General features: G+C 41.7%; 1 protein-coding gene across 1 annotated transcript; it reads left to right on the plus strand.

The window, feature by feature from the left end:
- The first annotated feature begins 1451 nt into the window (after positions 1-1451).
- Positions 1452-23994, plus strand: SLC35B3 (solute carrier family 35 member B3). The gene is made up of 10 exons (XM_081918292.1): positions 1452-1590; positions 7093-7348; positions 9223-9344; positions 10427-10581; positions 12380-12487; positions 16410-16507; positions 17293-17385; positions 17868-17979; positions 21274-21343; positions 22901-23994. The coding sequence occupies exons 2-10, from the start codon at positions 7148-7150 to the stop codon at positions 23049-23051; spliced, it is 1110 nt and encodes a 369-aa protein (XP_081774418.1). The 5' UTR covers positions 1452-1590; positions 7093-7147; the 3' UTR covers positions 23052-23994.
- The last annotated feature ends 233 nt before the right edge of the window (positions 23995-24227 follow it).

A 24227-nucleotide genomic window follows, 5' to 3' on the forward strand; every position in this document is an offset into this window, starting at 1 on the left:
GCTCCGTTTGTGGAATGCTCTCCACAGGGAGGTTTACCTGGCACCATCATTATACACCTTTAGGTCCCAGGTGACCTTCAACCAGGCCTTTGGCCAATTGACATCTGTTGCCCTTTTAAATATGCTGTGGGAGGGAGGGGACTATAGGTTTGGCTTTGTTTTTATTATGTATTTTGTGCTTTTTACGGTGTAATTTTATGCTGCGAACTGCCCTGAGATCCACCAATGAAGGGTGGCCTGCAAATTTAATAAATAAAACTAATAATAATAAACAATGATTTGTCCAGAATGACAAGTGACCTGGATGAAAAGTTCAAAAGTACGAATGATATAAAACCCACCGACTGCCCCTCACTTTATCCAGAATGGCAAGTGACCTGATAGGCATCCCAGGAGAAAGAAATGAGCCCGGGTTCAACAAGACTTACTCCCAGGTCAGGAGGCACAGGAGCCAGGCTTGGGCAACCTGCATAGGTGGAAAGCTATTCTGAAAAGTTTCTTCTGTGGTGTGCAATGCATTTCAGTCCCAGCAGCAACCAACACAAACCATTTAGCCCCAGGGACATGAATAATAATAATAATAATAATAATAATAATAATAGAATCCTAGAGTTGGAAGAAACTTTTGCCCAATTTGGGGCTTAAATTATGAGTCTCATACTCTATCAACTGAGCTAGGCTGAATTGTTGTTATTGTTGTTGTTGTTTTATACCTCACCCATGTGGCTGGGTTTCCCTAGCCACTCTGGGCAGTTTACAGCACATAAAAAATCGTAATAACTTTTTTTTTTGTTAGCCCCCAAAATGGAAAACAAGTGAGGTCCCAACCAAAGAACGGCAACTTAAGCTGACAGAAAATGCAACTTAAGCTTGCAGACTTAACATATAGAATAAGAAAACAATAAGAACATACATTCAGAGAAGAAATAATTGTGTACACCTGAAAACGTTGGCAGCATTAAGCTAAATCCAAGTGTAAATTAGTTTTGATGGATACAATAATGGAATATTGAATGGTTTGGGTTTTTTATAGTATGCAGGGATTTATGATATGCAAAAAGAAGGGAAATCACTGATATTTTACGGATGTTAAAATGAGCATTTTAAATTGTAAAACAGAAAATTTAATAACAATTATTTTAATGCATGTGTGTGTGTGTAGTAAAACATAAGGCATTAAAAAAATGAAGAAGAAGAAGTCTAGACAACAAGGTGGTGGAGAAAGATGAGGGGAAGCATGCCCAGAGCAGCGCCTGGATCCCTGGAAAGATCTCTAGCTCGGTGCGCGCTGCAGGGTCGACGTGGCTCGCGCCTGCCCCGCCCGCCCGCGCAAGGCAGAGGCAGCGCCAGCGCCGCCAGCTCCCGCTTTGAAAGGCCGCTTCCAAGCCGCGGCGAGCGGCGCCAGGCGGAGCCGCAAGAGCGCCGAGCAACCAACCCGACGCGCGGCGGCTCGATGAGCTCGGCGCTCCCCGCCATTTTGGCCGCTTGAGGGGGAGCGGCGGCGGCGGCGGGGGCCGGAGCGACGGTGTCCGGCTGCCTGCGCTCCTCTTCCCCGCCGCGGCCCCATCCAGCCCGCCTCTGCGGGTTCAGGTACTGGCATGGGCGCGGGGGGAGGAGGCGGCGGCGTTGGAGGGAAGAAGGGCCGCTTCCGGGAGGGCATCTCCCGAAGTTGGGCGGGGAAGGGAGAGGCTGAGCCACGCCTGGCTGGGGGGGGCGGGTGGTCCGTGGCTGTTTCTTCTTGCGGCTTCCTCCTCCCTCGGCTGCCCTACAATCACAGAAGGGACCTCCAAGGGTCATCTAGTCCAACCCCCCTGCGATCCTTCCCACCGCCGACCCTGGGTGGCCTCGAACCACCAACCTTCTACTTTAACAGCCAGAGGCTTTCCTCCCTTTCCACACCTTTTATTTGCAAACAACATTTGTTTTTAACCATTTGAAAACATTGCATTTTTAGGCTTCAGCTCTGAAAGAAACAGAAGCGATTTCTCTCTTGATTTAAAAAGTGTGAGTCGCGTTTATTTTGTTTGCTTGAAAGTGTAAAAGGATTTAGCATTGCATTTTCAGGCTTATGCTCCGAAGGAAACGGAAACAAAACGGGTCTTGCTTTGGCGCCGCTCCTCTCCCTCCCTGCAGTCCTGTTTCCCATGGAGAGATTTGGAAAGGGGGAGAAGGGCAGGAGGGGTGGGTGGCTTCAGTCTGGAGATGGTTTCGCCAGCTGCTACCTCTGTGAACCTTCCCTTTCGGGCGTAAAGTGAGGTTGGCTGATCAGGAATTCTAGATTTAGTGTTGGGGTTAGGAAAGTAGAATCATAAAATTGTTGAGTTGGAAGGGATCCTTAGGGTCATCTAGTCCAACCCCCAGGTGCGCTCAAGCTATCAATCTGGCAAACAGGTGCACTGACCCATAAGTAGCTTACGCTCAGAGTAACTTGCGCAAAATGGCTTTGGGCTGCCCCTTCTATTGGGAAGAGTTGAGGAAGCTGCTTTCAGTTGCCTTAATGAAAAGGTAGCAAATTGGTTTGTGATTTGTTGTTGTGTTCTTACTGTCTTGAGTGGGAAAGCGATGGTCATAATCATCATCATTATTATTATTATTGCCTTGGCACCAAAATAACTTGGCTGGCTGTGCAAGGTTGGCCGCGGAGACACCATTTGCCACTTTGCCTCAGGCAGCAAAATGTCTTGGGCCAGCCCTGCAGCCACTTCTGAAACCAGGGTGCATATTGCCTTCTATGCAATACTTAACATTTCCTGTTCCATAATTTCATGACAGAAATTCATTCCCTTCCCAAAGCTGGTGCAAGGAGAGGAAACTGCAAAGCGCATAAAAGATGGTGCTTTTCTCCTGTGGATCGAGAAGACCAAGAGCACAACCCCTTGCCTGTCTGCATGGCAGCGGCAAGGCAAACCAACTAGGTTTTTTTTAATTTTGTGAGGGGTCTGCCACATGGCAGCAATGTCTGCCACATGGCAGCAATGTCCTCTCTACAAAAGTGGGGTGGGTTCCTGGGCTCCATCCTTCAGCCACCCATTCAGGTGTGCCTTTTTTTTCTGAAAGGGTTGGGGGAGAATGGGACTTTCATTCCCTTGCTGTATGGCAGCTGCAGGAGGCAAGGCCAGATGCCAAAGGAGAAGTGGGCTAGTCAGAGTGGATTGGGGTGGTGCGGTGGGCGGGAGAGCAGCAGGTAGCACCAATAAGCTTCTCTTTCTTTGAAAAGATGGGATGCAAAGCAGCGGCAGATACGCTTACAAGTCACTGTTGTTGCGTAACTGGGTTTGCACCACCGCCAGCTGATTCTGAATGGGCCACACACATTTTGCGGGTTGAAGAAGTGGGGAGGAAAACAACCTGTTTCCTTCCAGTTATTTTCCTGCCTCCTTCCACCCATACATTTGCCCTGAAATTTCTACCTGAAATCACTGTGCCAAAGCAAGATTGGAGCAAAAAAGGGGGGGGGGATGTGGAGATAAGAGGAAAACAGTTTGCTCCTTTGCAAAGTGTGTGTGACCCACCAGGATCCATTAGTGTTGGAGGAATGAAATGCCTCTGATCTCCTCCCTGGGACACACACACACACACCCCGCATTCACATGAAGTCATGGTTTGGCATTGCATGACCTGTGAACCAGTCCATTGTGCCTTTTAACAACACTGTAACAGAATGAAATATGCCCACTGCTACATATTATTGTTGGGGAAAGGCACATTCTTTTCGGCTGTTAAAGCAAGGAATTGTGTCGTGGTTGATGTGTTTGGCAATCCTAGAGCCATTTCTGCCTCGCCACAGTATAGCCACACCATGTGTGTATAAAACTCTTAATTTGATGGTGGAGGATATTTTGGTGAAAACATTCGTTCCAAATTACCTTTAATTGAACATGCATATTCAAGATTTGCTTGCAGCCCAATCCTAGGCACTAAGAAATGACCTGTGAGATTGAGTTCTATGAGAATTACTTTCAAATAAGTAAGAATTGTAGCCCAGTATTGATTTCTTTGCCCTTGTGCACTTTACACCACCCATTTGTACTTACATTTACATTCTTACCAACGACTGTTATATGTGTATGGGAAAATATTGGGACAATAAGTTTTATGTTGCCACTGAGCTGCATGCCTCTCTGTTTTCTTTAGAATGTTTTTTTTTTTAATCAAAACATTTTCTTGCCACTTTTCTGGGCAAATGCCCATCCAAAACAGCTTACAACAAAAGCAACAAAAAGAAACAATATTTTTTTAAAAAACCTGCTGAAATTGTATCTCTGTTTAAACATGTTTCACCTGTTGCTGAGAGACAGAACACAGAGTATACAAAGAGCTAGCATCCTCTTCATAGAATCTTAAAATTGTAAAGTTGGAAGGGACCCCCTTCAATGCAGGAATCTCAGTTAAAGCACCCATGACATATGGCCATCCAACCTCTGCTTAAAAATCTCCAGCAAAAGAGAGTACACTGTAATGGGAAAAGGGGGCTGCTCGTGCGTAAGCGTTTAAGCCCTCCAAGCTTTACCATCAGTTCCTAAACTCTCCCAGTCCGCGGAGCCATGGGTGCATGGCTACCTCAATCGCTGGCAGAATCCGTCAGTGGGCGCTTCCGGAATTTACGCCAACATAAGAGTTCCTTGACGGAAACTCTCCTTCTGGATTCTCTGCGTGACAGTTTCCTCCGCGGAGTGGGCATCCCCAGCGGAGGTCCTGAGCCCTCCCCGCTGTTCTCACTGGAAACATCTTGGAGCCATTCCTCCTATTGAGTTTCTGCAGGAACTCTCCCTCTCCCCCTACTGGTTCCTTCCTCAGCATCCGAAGGTCTCCTAGCCTCCTTGAGCCCTTCCACCACCTGACTCTCCGATGGCAGTTCCCTGACATACACCAACTGCCGAAGACGTCCATTCCACTGTCAAACAGCTCTTACTGTCAGAAGGTTCTTCTTGATGTTTAGTCAGAATCTCCTTTTTTGTAACTTGAATCCATTGGTTTGGGTCCTAGACTCTGGAGCAGGAGAAAACAAGCTTGATCCACTTTCCATAGTGGCCCTTTAGATATCTGATGCAGCAGCAGCAAAAAAAGCTAATGCTATTCTAGGCTGCATCAACAGAACTATAGCGTCCAGAAGAAGGGAAGCAATAGTGCCACTCTATTCTGCCATGGTCAGACCACATCTGGAATACTGTGTGCAATTCTGGACACCACAATTTTAAGAAGGACGTTGACAAGTTGGAATGTGTGTGACCAAGGAGGGTGACCGAGACATGTTGTCAACAGGTGGTGCAGAGTTTGTGCAGAGTCCCTGCCACAGAAGTGATTTGTGGTCAACTCTCACAGGGAAAAGTGTTCATTCCTATGCCAGACACCTTTTCCATAATAAATTAGTTGACCCTTCTTGGGCAAGGGTCAGTGGTAGAACACCTGCTTTGCTTGCAAAAGGGCCCAGATTACATTTCTAGTTAGGACTGGAAGAGAATCCTATCTGTAACCCTGAAAACCTGCTGCTAGTGTAGACATTGCCAAGCTAGATGTACCAATGGTCTGACTCAACGTAAGGGAACTTCGTATGTTCCTATCACACACATCTCCAAACATGTATTCTCTACTTTTTATAAAAAATATGTGATCAGACTTGGAAGATTTTTAACCCTCCATCCAAGAAGACAGGTATTCTGATTTTTTCAATCTGAAGCTATGCCCAGTTTGGCACATACAGAGAATTTATCCGTTTTTGAAGAGCTGCTAGCCAGACTTCAGTAAGCATGCTTGTGACAAGGACAAAGGAGACAAGTGAAAAAAGATTTTTGGGGGGAGAGTAAATGTGTTGATACACGTTCTATTAAGATGTGTGCTCATTTCAAGAGATCCATTATTTAATCATCAATGGCAGCTGTCAGTTTAACACATCCACAGATGCAAAGGTCGGTGTTCCTTGTTTTTGAAAGAGCAGCTGAGGATTTGTTTGGCAACTTGTGATCTTAACTCTGGAAAAAAGAAAGGAAGAAAGCATGGGGAGGAATAAGTAGAGCGGTAATGCATTCAGTTTATAAGCATTGTGATGTTAACACACGCTGAAGACACACAGTCTCCACTTGGATCCATTTTATTGGGGGAAGGCTCTCTCAGGTGGAGAAACACTTACCACAAAGTAAAGAACTATAAAGGGGATACTTCCATAGATAATCCCCAAATGCATAAAGTTGCATTTTACTAGTATATCCAGGCAAATGAAAATTAATTACTAACTTCTAGCTAAGCTGCTGATAGGAACTTTTAAGAGAGCATTGACTGAACAGTATGTTTAGCCTGAAGGTGCAAAACAGAAAAAACCTGTCGTGTAACACAGTTAGCAATTACTGTATTAAGTGTTTTGAAGCAGTGTATGACTGACAAATCCAGCTAGGCATTCTGTTTAATAAATACATTTTTTATTGCATATATAGTTCCTTACTTTCTAACCTGTTTCTTCAAGACACCTTGTAAGAAAGGTAGCATACAACAATGTTTAAATTCTCATTGTTTATCCTGTACTCAGAGATGAGAATGCAAAACATTGTTTTGGTTTCACAAATTAAGATTACCATTTTATAGTAGCAGAGCAGGGAACTCTCTCTATCCAGCATCTATGGAGGGACATGGGATGCTCCTGCTGCAAGTGTATTTTTACAGAAAGATGGCTGATGCAGCAAAAAGTATAACTGATCTTAAATCTACCCCCACCTCCAAGGTGGGTGTGCTTCAATTTCAAAAAGAAGGAAGTGTGCTGGTTTCACATTTGTTGAAGCTTGATTTTTAAGCAGCTGTGTCGAGTTTAGCCAACCAAATTGGGAATTGTCAAATTTCCTATCTATAGTCAGTCTTATGTTAATTCTGCTGCCTCTGTAGAATCCGGATCAGAGATTTTAGTCATATAGAAAGAATGGTGCATGCTTGTTTACTTGGTTGGCATGGTGGTTTCCATAATAATGGAATTTTTAAAATCCTTCTACAAGGATATCAATCTAAGAAGATTGATTCAATGGAAATTAAAATTGTGCTTGGAATGTGGGACTGTCGTGGTTTTCATTTGAATGCTGTCGTGTTTCAGTCTAAACTTGTTTCTTCCAGCTTTCAAACAAACATCAAAGATTTCATCGCCACCGAATGCAGCAAGCTAGGAATCATGGATCTGAAATTCAATTCCTCTCGGAAGTATGTTTCTATCAGCGTACCTTCAAAGTCCCAAGCTATGTCGCCACACATCAAATCAGTAGATGATGTAGTTGTCCTTGGCATTAATCTCAGCAAATTTAACAAGGCTACCCAGTTTTTAATCTGCGTTTCTGGAGTCTTTCTGTTTTATCTTATTTATGGATATCTGCAGGTAAGTGTTGTAATTCACTGCTTGTGGTAATGTTTGTGTTTTCTTCTTCAGAATAATGTATTACTCAATAAAATTCTATTGTAATCTGTAGTGGCTTGATGCAGATATGAGGGCTTATTTTCTACTGTTACTTAATTTATTACCTGTCCGTCACCCAAAGGTTTCATGATAGGCCACAGCAGTCTGAAAATGCAATTATCGAAAAAAAGCTTAAAACAAACTACAGCCACAATAATAGGGTGGGTCCTAAAAATGTCAAAGTGTCAGTTGTCAAAGTCCAGGGTGAAAAGGTGTGTCTTCTTCATACAACAGAAAGCATATAAACATTATAGTGGAGATGCCACACACAACACCTCTTCGGGGAGGCAGTTCCACAATTTAAGCGCTGTTGGTGAGAATGTCCTCTCCCAGACTACCATCATCCTGAATGTCTTGAGGGCAGTAGAACCACGAGATGTCTTCCATCTCACCAGATCCAGATCTTAGCTTCAGCTGGCAAGACACAACTTGGGACCTGTTGTCCTGTCTTCACATACACAGTGATGGGGTCTGAACCAGCCGTGAATAACAAGAATTAGATTTGGGAATCTTGGTGTATGGAATGGAAACATCAAATGGGTGTGCAGCTTCAGTAAAATCTCCCAGAGCCATGTCTGAGATTATTAGGGAAAGAGATTTTAAAGAAAACACCAGTAAAATGTGCCCATAACAGATTGATATGAATAACACACTGAATAATGTGTACGGTTCTGGTTGCCACATCTCTAAAAAATATACCATCGGCTGGAAAAAAGGTGCAGCAAAGGGTAATGAAAATAATAATAATAATAAATAATAATAATAATAATAATAATAATGATTTATTACTTTTATACCACCCATTTAACTGGGTTGCCCCTGCCACTCTGGGCAGCTTCCAACAGAATATAAAAGAACACACGAGACCTAAGACATTAAAAGCTTCCTGCCTTCAAAGGTCATATAATTGGTTTTTTGATATCTGATGGGAGGGCATTCCACAGGGCGGGCACCACTACTAAGAAGGCCCTCAGATGGCCTTACCATCTTAGTAAAGTTTAAAATGATTTAATGCTTTGTAGTTGAGGGGGGAAATATGACTAGGGGATGGAGGGCATGATAGGAGTTTATAATGTTATGAATGGTGTAGAGGAAGGACAAAGAAAATTCTCTTATAACACTAGAAATTGGGATCACCCAAGGAAACAGGTTGATAAGAGTCAGGACGGACTAAACAAAGAACACAATGCATAAATCATACAGGGAATTCTCTACAGCAATGATAGCAATGGCCAATAACTTAGAAGTCCAGAGACATAAATGGCTACATGATAGCCAAATGGAAGCTCCATGTTAGGAAGCAGTCTGAATCTAGATGCTGAGGAGCAAAGTGTTGAGAGTGGTCCTTATTTGTCTCATCAGTCTTAGAAATGGAAGGCAGGCCTAGATGGACTCATCAAGTAGGGTTTTCCTTATGTACTTATGTGATGCTGGAGTCTTGCACAAGAGGTGAGTAGATGAAGGGGACGTTTCTCTGAATTTAAAGCCCACCCAATGTGCCAACAAAATAGGATATCTAATGCTGGTGCTTGCTTTTCACACTGATGTTCAAAAACAAAGTACATGAATTAAAAACAAGTCAGAAAGAGTATTCAAATGAATACCAAGTCTTAACTTGACAGGATGGTTAGCCAGATTCATTAAGCTAATGATAATTCTGTTCAATATTTTTAAGTTGGGAGGCAAAAAAATGTTAAAGCAAATTTCTGAGTAAGTCTAATTTTAAAAGTTAAAAATATACAACATGGTCACATAGGCAATGTTTTAAATATGTTTCTCTGTTTTCCCTCTTCCAGGAACTGATATTTTCAGTGGAAGGTTTTAAACCCTTTGGGTGGTATCTTACATTAGTGCAATTTGGGTTTTATTCCATTTTTGGACTCATAGAACTACAGCTTATTCAGGACAAAAGGAGACGGTATGATATTATCTATATAGTCTTACTTTTTCAGATTATTATGTGGGTTAAATTTGATTAACTATTTAACCAGAAATTTGTGGAGTTGAATTGGGGCAGGAATCAGTCAAATATTATTTCTAAACATTTTGTCTGATTTAGTGAGATTCCATGACAATGCCCATGGTGTTGACTTGTGGAGCTGTCAGCCCAATGAAAAATGAGCATTGAATTTCTCTCCCTCCCCTCTTAATATGGGGAAGTACTTTAAGATCACTTAATTGGCACAAATTTTAAAATTAATAAAAACATAGCAACAGATGCATACATTTCTCGTTTATTTTATACTGAAAAAGAGAAACATTTTTCTTTGTGGCTTTTATAATCTGTTCACATCACATGCAAGATGTCAGCTGACTCCCGAGTTTCTGAAATATTTGAGTCGTGTTACAATGGAAACTCCTGCAAAAAGGCTAGGATCCAACGGACTGTATGGGGAGCTTTCATGCATGAAGCAGACCTTACTGATCACAGATCTCCCATCCAGTAACTCCTAAGAAGTTACTCCTGAAATCTGGAAGACCTGAAAGAGGAGCCTTCCAGTTCAATCCAAAGGCCGCTCATAATAGAATGTGGGCTGTTCATATCCCAACTCTTCTTTGGGCATTAAAATTTTTTTTTCTAGGGCTGTATAATATACAGAGTTCAGGGGTTTAAGGTTTTATATTATCTGAACCTACAGGAAAGTCAATATTCTCAGGGCAGTTATTTTGGATTAATCCAAAATTGGTACAGAATATGTTGTATTCTGCATGTCTGTGTAGGGCAATGAATGAAAGGCATGAAATATCATGCTTTTATATCTTCCGTTGTAAAACAGAATAAATCGCCAACATACTGGCAGTAAATGATAATACAGTAGTTAAGTTTTCTGGTTTATTATATCTAATTAAATAAAAAAATAAATTCAGATTTCAGCACTAATTTGAATTCCATGAAAAGTCACCAGTTTGGTTATTAATCTTTACTTGCCACAATATTAAAGCCTCTCTTTTAGTGTTGACATTTGCTCCCCAATACAGAGCTTCATTTATATTTTCCAGGATCCCAGGCAAAACCTACATGATAATAGCTTTTCTAACAGTGGGTACAATGGGTTTATCAAATACCTCCTTGGGATATCTGAATTATCCTACACAAGTAATCTTCAAGTGCTGTAAACTGATCCCAGTTATGATAGGAGGAGTCTTTATACAAGGTATGCCTTATTCTTGCTATTGAATGCTATTCATTTCAGAAAATAAACTTGTAAAGACCCAGCAGTGGTTTATTCCCTAAACCCTCTCTATCCATTGCCTCCCTATAGAGGTCTTAAGTTACTTTGAAATCCTGGATTGATTTTGAATTTGAGTCAATAACCAAAATGAATCAAAACAAAACTGCAAAGGAGGCCTAGAAGCAGCTTGTAGGGTGGAGAATCTTAGAATGTGATTGGGAAAGTATTTTTGATGCATTCCTGATTTAGACTGTCCAAAATGTAAATAGCTGGTAATTGAGGCAGAATTATTATCTGAACTTGCATTGAGTGTCTCTTGAGACCTATAGTCCTCCATTACACACTCTCTCTCTCTCTCTCTCTCTCTCTCTCTCTCTCTCTCACACACACACACACACACACACACACACACACCCTGTTTGGTGAAAGTGGGTGTAATTCTATTGTGTTGAATTATTTTTGGGAAGGAGAGGCAAGTAAGTCAGTCTTTGTGTTTCTTTAAGGATATGACCAGAGCCTTCATTTTTTGTGCTGATCATGCTACACCTCAGCCACTGAATAAAAGTTAACACTGCAGGGTTGAGTCTTGTTAATGCTTTTGGGGAGGCTCGTGGTGGTGGCTTCACTTTGAAAAAGTTTGACATTTCTTGCCTGAGCCTAGAATAATTTATCTACTAACTCCGTTCATGAAATCCCCAAGGTGCTACTGCTTTCATTTGATGGAGAGAGGCTCACTTATATGGGTTATTTTTACTCTATGGGAAACCTAGGGAAACCGCACTTGGAATTGGCATTCTTGTTGCTTTTAGTGAGTGCAGCTGGCTAGTTTTTTTGAATTTGGTTATGAAGTGAAACAGCTGAGAACAGTAGTAATAATTGTTGGTTTACTTAATGATAATGAAGTTAGATTTCAGAGATTGATTTCAGACTTGAAATCCTCTTTACCTGTTAAACTAAACAGTCTAGGCTCAACACTTCTTAATACCTTTGAAGCATCTAGAATGGGAGGTGAAACATACCACCTGCAAAATTCCAGTATACACATGCCCCACAATTTTAGACATAGTTACAAAACTATATGTTTAAAAGTTTCAAGTCTGGCAGAAAATGTATCTGTAGGCCACCTATTTTGATACTAGGTGTCAGGATATTGCCACCGAGGGCTGGTTCATATGTTCCTCCAGTGGCATGGTTGCTGCCTCTGCATTGCTACGTCACACAACAGTCCAGCAAATGTACGTACCATGGAGACAAAGGATGCTTCTCATGCCAGTACAGTTGTACCTTGGAAGTCGAATGAAATCTGTTCCGGAAGCCCGTTCAACTTCCAAAACATTTGGAAACCAAAGCGCGGCTTCTCATTGGCTGCAGGAAGTTCCTGCAGCCAATCGGAAGCCCTGCTGGACGTTCAGATTCCAAAAGAAGGATCAAAAACCAGAGCAATCACTTCCGGGTCTGCGGCGTTTGGGAGCCAAAACGTCTGTGTTCCAGGGCGTTCAGGATCCAAGGTGTGACTGTACTCTGGGCTCCCAAATGCCAGAGTGTAACTCCATCCATGCTTTCCATTGGTTCTTTTTATTATATATGTTACTACACCAGTGTGGAAAAAGACCACGTTCAAGCAGCAACAAGGTTGAGATTTAGGATTTGGCCCCAAGAGCTTGAGTTAGGCGGTGAATTTAATATTTGTTTACTTGCTGTGTACTCGGTACCAAATGAACCAAAGAATTAAATCTTCCATCATTGCATGGTGTCAACTTCTCCCTTTTTTCCTGCACAGGAAAACGTTACAATATTGCGGACGTTTCTGCTGCAGTGTGCATGAGCTTGGGCTTAATATGGTTTACTCTAGCTGACAGCACCATTGCACCGAATTTTGACTTAACAGGTAAAATCTTTAATGGAAATTCGTACTCTGATAGGAATTGATGTGTTTTTGGAGAAGAAAACTGGCGTATCTCCAGCGGAGCCAGGCTGGGGGACATACAGTGGCATAGCTGAGCTGGGAACCTGCTTGGCTGAGCTGGAGATCTGCCATGTCCTAACTCTCTCATCCCAGTGGATCTAGGATTATGGATCTAGGATTAGGACTGTGCCCTAAGAGCCACCGAGAAAATTTCTGTAGAGCTTCTTGGTCCAGTATATCTGAAGGAGTGTCTCCACCCCCATCGTTTTACCCAGACACTGAGGTCCAGCGCCGAGGGCCTTCTGGCGGTTCCCTCGCTGCGAGAAGCCTAGTTAAAGGGAACCAGGCAGAGAGCCTTCTCAGTGGTGGCGCCCTCCCTGTGGAACGCCCTCCCACCAGATGTCAAAGAGAACAACAACTACCAGACTTTTAGACGACATCTGAAGGCTGCCCTGTTTAGGGAAGCTTTTAATGGTTGAGGCATTACTGTATTTTAATATTTGGTTGGAAGCCACCCAGAGTGGCTGGGGAAGCCCAGCCAGATGGACAGGTTATAAATAATAAATTATGATTATTTATTATTGTGAAGGAGAACCTCCTTGTTGATTTTACCAAAGAAAAAGAAAAAGCTATTTTCATAATGGTTGAAGAGGTCAGGTTTGGAATCCATTCCCCTGAAGGAATGCCAGCCAGCCATATACCCCTTTGCATTCTGCTCGCAATATAACAGAATGCTGTACTTTTCCACATTGCATCCTAGCTTTATTTTTTAATTAAAATTTCAATTTTAAATTAGACTTTCCTGATTATTCAATACTTCACTTGCAGTCAGCCTGGGAATATACTTTCGCATGCAATTTTCAATGTGGAAAATAAAAACTAAAAAGACAGGAAAATGAGTTCTGCAAAGCAGAACCCTTTGCTGAATAGCAGTCGAACCTTACAAGATGCATACTTAATGAAGCAGGAGACTATGCACTTTGAGGGCAAAGCTGATCCCATATGTCTGTTTCCAAAAAAAAAAAAATCTATGTAAAGCCATCGCTTTCCTTCAGTGCTTAATATTATCGCTGGTTTCTACATGTGTGTATTTGCTGTACAAAAAAAGAGATGGTGTTTAGGACTCCTGAGTAATTATAAACAGGTTTTTACTTTACTCCCAGAATTTGGGCATGTAATGCAACAGGCTTGTATATTTCTACTTTTATCAGTGTTATTATTTTCTTAAGAGAAATGAATTGTCAACCCATTAGGAGATGGAAGGAGGAACATATAACCCATGGATCCGTACAATAAAGTAGCCTGAACATGTAGGGATGGTGCCAGCTGTCCTCCCTTTTCTCTGAGGTTTTTGCTTTAACCCCCAGTCTTTATGCACAGCTGCAATGAAGTTTATGTAAACTGCATTTGCTCATATTTCTTATGTTGACCTTGGCTACCCCCTTCATCTGTTTTGCCACTGTCCAAATTTAAATTCCCTTGAGATAGGGAGTTGGTTTTCTTTCTTCGCTTGTGCTTTAAAGTATTGCGTACATGGATGGTAGGGTGTAGAACATGGGTAGGCAACCTAAGGCCCGGGGGCCAGATCTGGCCCAATCGCCATCTAAATTTGGCCCGTGGATGGTCTGGGAATCAGCATGTTAGTACATGAGTAGAATGTGCCCTTTTATTTAAAATGCATCTCCGGGTTATTTGTGGGGCCTGCCTGGTGTTTTTACATGAGTAGAATGTGTGCTTTTATTTAAAATGCATCTCTAGGTTATTTGTGGGGCATAGGAATTCATTCATTTTTTTCCAAAATATAGTCCGGCCCCCACAAGGTCTGGGGAACAGTGGTCCGGCCTCCTGCTGAGAAAGTTTGCTGACCCCTGGTGTAGAACAAATAACGTTTACACTATAGCAGGAAATTCAGTCTGCCAATTCAGATGTCACAGTAAAACCAGGGTTGGGCAACCACCAGTCTGTGGGCCAAATACGACCCACCAGATCATTCCCCCTAAATGGCACCTACCTGCCCCCCGATGTCATATGTGGGGCAGGTAGAGTGGCAGCTGATTCAGCTACTTGACCAAGTTCCTCGGCTGATAGGTGGCGAGTTCAAGCCTGCTTGGTTTGGCTGCAGAAGTTATCCACTGGGAACCTGTGCATGCAGCTGATCCCCACAGAAAGCAGCCTTGAATTCCCTCCCTCTCAGCTGATGGGCGATGGAGTTTAAGCCTGCTGGTCGGCAGCACTTTGAAACACTGTGCAAACTTTGTGTAGTGCCGTGAAGTCACTATTTTCCCGCAACCCTGTGGACCACCTTTAACAGGTGTGTGGGATAACTCACCTGATGTCATTATGATGGGTGGAGATGCCCACTTGTCAAAAGTGGGGGAATATGAAGAACCTAAAGGTTATCCACCCTTGCACCAACTTATAGTTTAGCATGATATGAACAAATCAAAACAAGCCTTGAGGTTAAACTCTGCCCTTTGTCCCTCCTCCACAAGGAATTCAGAACTGTTCCAATTTTGTTTCTGCTTAACTGTGGCTTATGGCATTGTCAACGGTGGCTAATGTTAACGTCACAAGTCAACATCAAACCTAAGCAAACGCTTCAAAACTCTTCTTTGTAATTGTGTGAGCAAGGAGCACAGAAGGCAGCTTGATCTCATCACTAAGCTATGGTTTTGTTGACATCCCAGTACGGCCATTGTGTTCAAATTTGCCTTGGGTCCTGCTAAAAAATTATGTGTCTCGAGCAAAATGTTTTGCTGTCATTGTGCTGAAATAAAGTTTTCATAAGTCAGTCACAATGTCAAGTTCTTAACTTGCCTTGCAGTGCATGCAGCCCTATTCCTGGTCACTAAATAATATTAGATTTCCTTTCACTAGTTTATAATCAAATTGTTGTGGAAGCATTTACACTCAAGCTTGTATTATTCTTAGCTGAAGCATTTCTTGAGTTGCATAATTTAATCAAAATTCTTTAAACATTCACATTGTCAAGGGCAAATCTATTTACATGTGACAGCTTTTGCCCAAGGAGACAAAACTGAGCTTTGAGGTTAAACGGAACTTGTAATTTTTGCTGATACAAATGTTAGAAACATAAAAACTGAGTGAATTTAAAGTATCGGCTGTGTGAACAGTATGACCCATATTGTGTCCATCAAAGACTGGAAAATTAGATTTAAGGCTCTTTTAATAGTATTGAAGAACATGGTAAGCGATGTTGTGTAAAAATGGGGAAATACAATAAGTCTAAATATGCAGCAATACACATTCTGTTAATTTTATTAATTAATTGATTTGATTGATTTAAAATGTTTAAATATTGTTGCACGTCAAGCTGTTGTTGCTTTCTTTGCTATCTGGAAAGAATATATATTGCAAAGTATATCCCTCTAAATGTTTGTCTTCCCTTCTGCTTCCCCCCCCCCCCCTCAAAATGGAGAATATGGTTGCTTTTGTGTTGTTCTTTGCATCATATGTAAAAAGCAGGTCTTACACAGATTTTAATAGTGCAGAGAATAAGAGAATGTATAACCCTTGTTTTCTAAACTTCAATCAGGAGTGCCAAATTGGCCCCATGGCCCTGGCGCAGAATTTTGTGGGTGCTCGGCCCCTTCATGGGGAACTTTGTGGGCGCTCAGGCACCCAGGGCCCCAGGAAGTTGGCACCTATGACTCCAATAGGTCTACACCAGAAGAACCATGGGCAATATTTATTTGTGGCATCCCACTTGCACAAATGAGACAATTCCAGTTTTGGTGAGGAGGAGAGAGAGTTTGATCTGGCGAGCAAAAACTTTTGTACTGACAGAACAATTGCCTTAGTGCAACAGTGAATTTTATCCATGATGCTAGAGTATGCGTCTATTGCTTTATTTTATGTTATGTCCTTTTCTGATTCCTTGAAGGTGTGGTCCTTATATCCCTTGCCCTCTGTGCAGACGCCATTATAGGAAATGTGCAGGAAAAGGCTATGAAGTTGCACAATGGCTCCAACTCTGAAATGGTAAATGTTCCCCTTCTATAATTTCATTCAGTTATGGGAGCTGTGGGGCGGAGTTCTGTTCTATTTCTGTCTACTATTTTAAGTCGGTCAGCCATGATTTAAAAATGTGCATTGCACTGAACCCAGAAGTGACTTGAAAACATCACAAAAACATTGAGGAATGGGGTGAGGCAGAGGCAGAACAGAGTGTTTTTAGGCTTTGTCAATGGTGTTTCAAATATACGCGATTTCACTTTAGTGTACGGTACCTCGAAACATAACCCCCACGTAAATGGAGGGTTGCCTGTACAGGAATAGTCCTGTCTGGTTGTTGCCAATAGTAAACATTTGTTGCTCTGGCCTAAGTTAATTGCAAGAGAAATTGTGAATTTAAAAATAAGAGACCGGAGCGCAACTTCAGACAGAGTTTTATTAAAAATTAAAAGATTTGTCTTCGCAACCAACAACTACTGCTGTATAGCTTGGGTAAGGCCAATGCACGCAATTGCCATTTAATTCATGATAACTGTAACTATCACTCAGAACAAGGCTGTATAAAACGGCAGATCTGTTAACCAGAGAATCACCTTGTAAGTGTATATCAATTGCCATTTGAGGCGTGTTTATCAAGCAAGTCACTCAGAAGCTAATATCTGAGGTTATTGCCTGTATTATACTTGAAAAACGTAACTTTCAAAAGAGATTACATTCTTCCAGCAAAGAGATGTGCTAATAGAGCGCACAATATATATGGCATTTTAAAAATACCACAAGATTAAAATAATTTGTTTTTGTAACTATTCCAGGTTTTGTATTCCTATTCAATAGGTTTCCTGTATATTTTATTGGGACTGACATGCACTAGTGGCTTAACCCCTGCAGTAACATTTTGCTCAAAGGTAAATAATTTTTTTCCATTAAAAAAGTGTGATCCCCCCTCCATTCATGTGCTGTTAGATTATTTTTGACCAAATCACATTACGAAGCTTTGCATTCCTGCTTGAACTTTTTTTTATGATGCATTCATGATTTTTCACTGCACTTGATACTTTTCTTATGAGTTGGTTGTTTATTATACTGCAATAAATAAACAAACAAACAAATGTGCATTAAAGTTGATTCTTTGATCCCTTGACTTGGGTATATGTACCCAGCCTCATCAGAAATTACTTTTATTCTTCAAAAAGTCCAGGAGTAATTTTTTTAATCATTTCATTAAGACTTTCCTCAATTTTCCAATAAGAATAAATAAAATCGTGAATGATTTAAGATTTTGTTATTTTGGTTCGGGCAGTTGATTAAAGGCATTTATTTCATTTTGCAGTACCTCGGGCTTTGTTTTGCATCTTCCTCCGTTTAATATTTTGTCTTGTTCCTGCAGCACCCAGTTCAAACATACGGCTACGCATTCTTGTTCTCCTTGACTGGCTATTTTGGAATCTCTTTTGTCCTAGCCCTGATTAAAATCTTTGGAGCTCTTTTAGCTGTGACAGGTACAGTTCAATTTTTTTAGTTCATTTTTTAATAGAAGAATTGAATAAAAAAATCCTGATTTGGGATAAAGCTTGTACATTATTTCTGCTCCGTCTCCTGTTCTTTTGTTCTGTGAATGGTTTAATGGGTTCATGTGGCGAGGGGTAGCGTGTCTTAGATACGTACCGCTTTTTTGTTTTGATCCAATGCTTCCACCTACCAGACTGCTTGCGCAAATACATAGATCATTGCAGCAGAGGTAAATGTCACCTTCCACACATTTGCAATTCAAAAATGCACGGCAGATATGTATTAAATGGAAAAGAAATGTGTATAAAAGCAAATGAGGTAGAGAAAAAGAAATGATTAAATTATAACATCTCTAAGCTCCTTGACTGTAAATTGGGGAGGGGGGGAGTGTCTTTCATTTTTCCTTACTTCAACAGGATTCCAATTATATACGAATAAGAATTCTGTCAATTCAGTAGCATTAAAGCATTACATTCACTGCTCAGTTATACAGGCATGACAAATACGTTCTCAGAATCAATACTGGAAATAATTTGGTGGTGGGTGGGACCAAATATTAACCTTAGAAAGGGGGTGGGGTGAGCTCTAGAAGGATCCTATACCCATCTATCAAGCAGATAAAAGTCTTGGTTTGGTTAAAAAAAAGAGGGGGGATAAGATATTAAGCTTTATCTTTTTCTCTATAAACCCTAATAAAATTTATTTTAGAAAAATACATCAAACTGACTTCTGGGGCTAGTCTTTGTATATTAGAAGCATATGTTGCCTTACTTTAAATCCACATCCAAGAATTTTCCCTGACAGCATAGTAGACTTGGGGAGAATGATCAAATGACCCACATTGGACAGATAGCCTACTGTTGCACTGATGAGGAGATGGGTCGTTCGGCCTTGTACCCTATAGTCCAGCAGGAAACATTCCCCTGGAAACATTTCCAGGCATCTTTAGGTCCAACAGGCAAGGAGTCTGTGTCTGCACTAGGACAGAGAAGGTGAAAAGGATCATTTACCCCCCACCTCCAAGAGGTTGGGCTCCAAGCCCCCATCAGCCCCCGCTGGCATGGCCAATGGTCAGGGCTCATGGGAGGTGAGGGCCAGACACATCTAGAAGAGCCACAGGATCTCTCATTTCAGGTCCTAAGCCTTCCCTGGAAGCAGCTGTATATGCAAACCCATTTAGAGAGGAGTGTGTCAGCAAGGATAGAAAGGGTTGCCATCTGCCTGGTGGTTTCTGAAAGCTGTTGCGGTCACTTTGACTGGTGCCAGTGCCAAGCATGCTGCAGTATAGTTGTTTAAATGGCACACAGGCCAGTGCTGCATATTACTGCTCCATTTGTCCAGCAGAGGATGCAGTTTTGGCAGCTATACAAGTCTCCACTTTTATACCACAGCAGCTAAAGTGTGAGCTTAGGCTGCTCAATTGTCGGCCTTCATTGAGCCCTGCCATTAGGTAAATGCAGTTAAGAGACCTGGAAAAACAATGCTTTTTTATTTTTAAAAATTGCATAAATAGGAGGAACAGTCTCCTCCTCCCCAATTAAAGTCAGGCTCCCCTTTTCATTCTAGCAACAAACAGCCGAATAACCTTGGACAAATCGCTTCACCTTCTCGTGCCTCCATTTTTCATTTTTTATAAAATGGGAATAAAATATTTAACACATCCATAAAGAAGTGCTTTGGCTATCCATTGAAGAAGAAGGGGGGGAAAGTTCTGTGTTACTGCTGCGTATTATTTCATTGCAGGGGATTGTGGCAGAATGAGACAGATATACGGTATGGTGAAAGGCTGATAAGACGCCCTATAAAAAAGGCTTCATAACTACAAAATCTTCTGCTCAAGCCGAAGACTGACAGGCAGCCTGAGCAACATAATTTGCTGACCTTGTTGTGCCTGCAGGGGAATTCCAGCATGCACAGTCATAGACCCTGTGAAGTCTGCTTGGGTGTATAGATGCCTAAAGGTGCTGTGGACGAGGAGCTTACCATGGGCTGGAGCTGTAGTAACCAGCCAGCAATGCTGCAAGATTTATTAGAGCAATCGATCCAGTTGATAGATTGATCATCTGCCTTTTTCCCAGTTAATCAGTTGAATTGGTTAGACAGTAGGTCCCATTTTGAGATACTGAAGGAAGGAAGAGACTTGCAGTTTACAGTGGTACCTCGGGTTAAGTAATTAATTCGTTCCGGAGGTCCATACTTAACTTGAAACTGTTCTTAACCTGAAGCACCACTTTAGCTAATGGGGCCTCCTGCTGCCGCCGCGCTGCCAGAGCACGATTTCTGTTCTCATCCTGAAGCAAAGTTCTTAACCTGAAGCACTATTTCTGGGTTAGCGGAGTCTGTAACCTGAAGTGTATGTAACCTGAAGCATATGTAATCCGAGGTACCACTGTATTATAGAACCAAACCTTACCACTCACAGTTCAGCAAACTACCTTTAATGCATTATTTTTTATTTATTTTTAAAAAAACCTATTGCAGTTATGAATCATGATCAAAACAAGCATAAAGCATAACTGGAAACCTCACCAATGACAATGTACTCTTGTCAATTAAAATTGGTTCCCCATTGATTAAGCAACTAAACCTTTTGCTGACTGATCCACAAATTTAAAACCCGTGTTATGTAGTTAGACACAAGAGATCCCATGCAATGATTTTGGTCTCTCTGGTTCCTCTTCTTCACCACCTCTGGGCGACCATGTATCCCAAAATTTTGGGACCCCTTTAGAAGCACCTTCAAGCATTGCACATCATCATCCCAGCTGAGAGAGCCTGCAATGGGAGCTTTCTTCCAGCATTGGATCAGAGCTCTAGATCAAGCAGATTTTTTGTGTGTCTCTTTTTTAAGAAAAGGGTTATGGTTTTTATATTGTGACTGCAGCCTGGTGAATGTTGATAAAGTTATTATTGGAATAACTTTACCTTGATGCTTTGCCATTACATAGACCGCACACTGTGGCAGATGTAAAGCAGCACCCATGTGGCCACCAGCCCTCTAAATCCAGAGAAGATTAGTAAAAAATCAGATGTGAAAACAGTAGAATAAGTTGGTGATACCTAACTTAAATGCCATTCATTCTGATGGAGCTGAAGTGCAGCTAACTTTCTCTGTATTGGGGGCCATGATGTCAGTCTATTGCAAGTAAATGCAAGCTGCAGTGAGGCGTGAGGTTGTGATTACCGCGTTTGCCATCCTTTGCATGATGCTTCTGTTCTGGTGCATTGAAACTGCATTTTAGTTGGGATGGAACTAATGTTTTAACGGACTTGTTTTCCTTCAGTCACAACAGGAAGAAAAGCAATGACAATTGTACTTTCTTTTCTGTTTTTTGCAAAGCCATTTACATTCCAGTAAGTATCCATCTACACGTATTGACTTTAATTAATACACCTAATGTATGTAATGTTGTGATTTAAATGTAATCACCGAATGCATCCTATAAAAATTTTTGATAATTTATGGCCCACCTGCAGGGATTTTTTATTTATTAATTATTTTCCACTTGTATCCCACCTTTCCTCCATGGAGCCCAAGGCAGCATAGATGGCTCTCCCATTCTCCATATTGTCCTCACAACGATGTTGAGGGTTAGTGACTGGCCCAAGGTCACTGAACTTCCTGGTCAAGTGGGGATTTGAACTCTGGTCTCCCAAGCCCTAATCCTGCATTCTAACCACTACACCCCATAAGCAAGCCTATGCTTTGCTACACCCGCAGTGGGATTTCTGTTTTTGTTGCGTCCTTGACTCGTGCGGGGTGCATGAGCTTAAGACATGAAGAACAGAAGCAAGAACAGAACTAAGGGGCACTTGGAGAAATTAATTTTACATGACTATAAATGGGAGGTTGTTACATTGTTTGGCAGAAACCCCAAAATGATATGCCATCACAAACATAAACGGACTTTTAAAATGAACTAAGGCCCCACCCAAAGAAGATGTGTGCTTTGTTATGTGTTCAGGAGCCAGCGTGGTGTAGTGGTTAAGGTGGACTCGTAATCTGGTAATCTGGGTTCGATTCCCCGCTCCTCCTCATGCAGCTGCTGGGTGACCTTGGGCTAGTCACACTTCTCTGAAGTCTCTCAGCCCCGCTTACCTCACAGAGTGTTTGTTGTGGGGGAGGAAGGGAAAGGAGTTTGTTAGCCGCTTTGAGACTCTTTAAGTGAAAGGTGGGGTATCAAATCTTCTTCTTCTTTTCCTAATCAGTCTTCACCGGGGTTGATAATGTTTGCCCACCTCTCCACCAGGTACGATTGGGGGGGAGCACTCAGTTGCTCTCCATACAGAGATGTAGCTGAAGAGCCCTCCCCCCCCCATAGAGAGCCGCCTCTTTTTTGTGTGTGTGGCATCCTTCCTTCCATGACCCATACACAGAAGCTGGGATGCTCAGAAGGCAGGCAGAGCTTATTGTCACTAAGAATAAACCTTTATAGGTATAACAGCAAAGTGTTCACCCAATTTTTAGAGCAAAAACATGTCCTAGCACTCACAAAATTTGGAAAACGCACATTTTGTAATAGCAGTGAACTGACTTGTGAAATAAATGGAAACCTTGGTTTCAGAGACAATACAAACCCATCTTGCTATATGGAAATTAGAAGATGCATTATAAATCCTAGAATCATAGAGTTGGAAGGGACCACGAGGTCCATCTGGTCCAGCCCCCTGCAATGCAGGAATCTTTTGCCCAACATGTGGCTTGACCCACAGCCCTGACATTAAGAGTCTCAGCTCTACCGAGGCAGATGAATACTTATGGAAGCTAATTTTTTCGGTCTACCATATTCCTCCACTCCTTTACAAATTCAATTTTAAATTCTGGGACTACCGCTTTGCTTCCTACAAGACCCTTGCCATACATACATACAGTTGCTAATGTGTTGTTCCACCCTTCTTTCTCCATTTTAGGTACGTGTGGTCAGGCTTGCTGGTTGTCCTTGGTATATTCCTCAATGTTTACAGCAAGAACATGGATAAACTCAGACTCCCTTCAGTGCGCAGTCTCTGGAATAAATGTACCGAAGAAAAACAGACAAGGACGTTGTCCCAAACGGTGTAGGCAGTGGCTTGCGCCATGTGTTGCGCTGGACTGTTTGTTGCTGTTACTACATTGCAATAGTCTCCAGCTGACTCGTTTTCCAAAGGGAATGACACTAAAACCAAAGGAGTCAAAGGCATTTCGTCGACTTGCAGATGGCGAACATCAGCGTCTCTATGAAAACCCTCTCTTGGAAGCTCTCGGGTCTCATCCTGTGTGGGGGCCCGGTCTGGATAATGGCATTTGACGATGGGCTCTGAGGGACAGTGGTTCTTGTGTGAGCTGTTGAAATCTTCACTCCAAATAGGGCACATAGGAGAGGGCGTGTGTGATTAATTTGGGCATTTTAATTGCTGCTGCTCTTGAAATCAAGTGGGTCTTTTGTGTTTTATTGTTGGGATCAGTTTATTTAAATGTAACGCTGTTTTGAAACAAGATAGAAACTAATCAGAACCTGATTGACTAAACTGAAAGGTTAAGCCGACGAGGTTTTAATTATTATGCCATAACTTTTTTATTTTTGATTTTTTTAAAGAAAAAAGTCTTAAAGCTTCTATTCCCGTTGTTTTTGGTATTGAAGGTTTTCTTCTGAAGGAAAAAGCAAAATGAAATTCACTTCAAGTGGATGGCTTTGAAACACGTTTAAAGGAACCAGCCTCCTGTCTATGCATTTTCTCTCTCTCGTTGATTCATAAGGAATGATCCTTCACATTAAAGTATCAAGAAGGTCTTAATGCACCGGACAACTCATTTCCTTGCTACCTCTCCATATTGTAATGAAATGAGTGGGACCTAGGAAAGTAGCTAAAAGAGTGGAGGATGGATTACTTTGATTATTGCATATTGTAATTAGCTTAGAAATGGGCTCGTTCAGTGGAGCGCTTTCTATACTGTGCACTTTAACAAATTCTGTGCCATGAAAAGCTGAATTCCGCAACGTGAATAAATTCTGCACATGTGTGTATTTGCTTGTTTTACATTCTTCCTTTTGCTTCTGCAAATCATGGGGAACTATAGTTCTGTAGAATGTTCGTGCCAAACCTTTACCTGTTACTTAGCTTTCCCTTTTAACTTCTTAACACATTTAAGCCTATATATAGACTTAGGAGCTTGAAGTTTCTTTTAAACAAATATGAAAATTCTCAGGGTGCTGAATACTGCACATAATCCCGGTTTTCACTTCCTTGGGTTGCAACT

The sequence above is a fragment of the Podarcis melisellensis genome (assembly GCF_964234715.1).
Source record: "Podarcis melisellensis genome assembly, chromosome: 7".
NCBI classification, from domain to species: Eukaryota; Metazoa; Chordata; class Lepidosauria; order Squamata; family Lacertidae; genus Podarcis; species Podarcis melisellensis.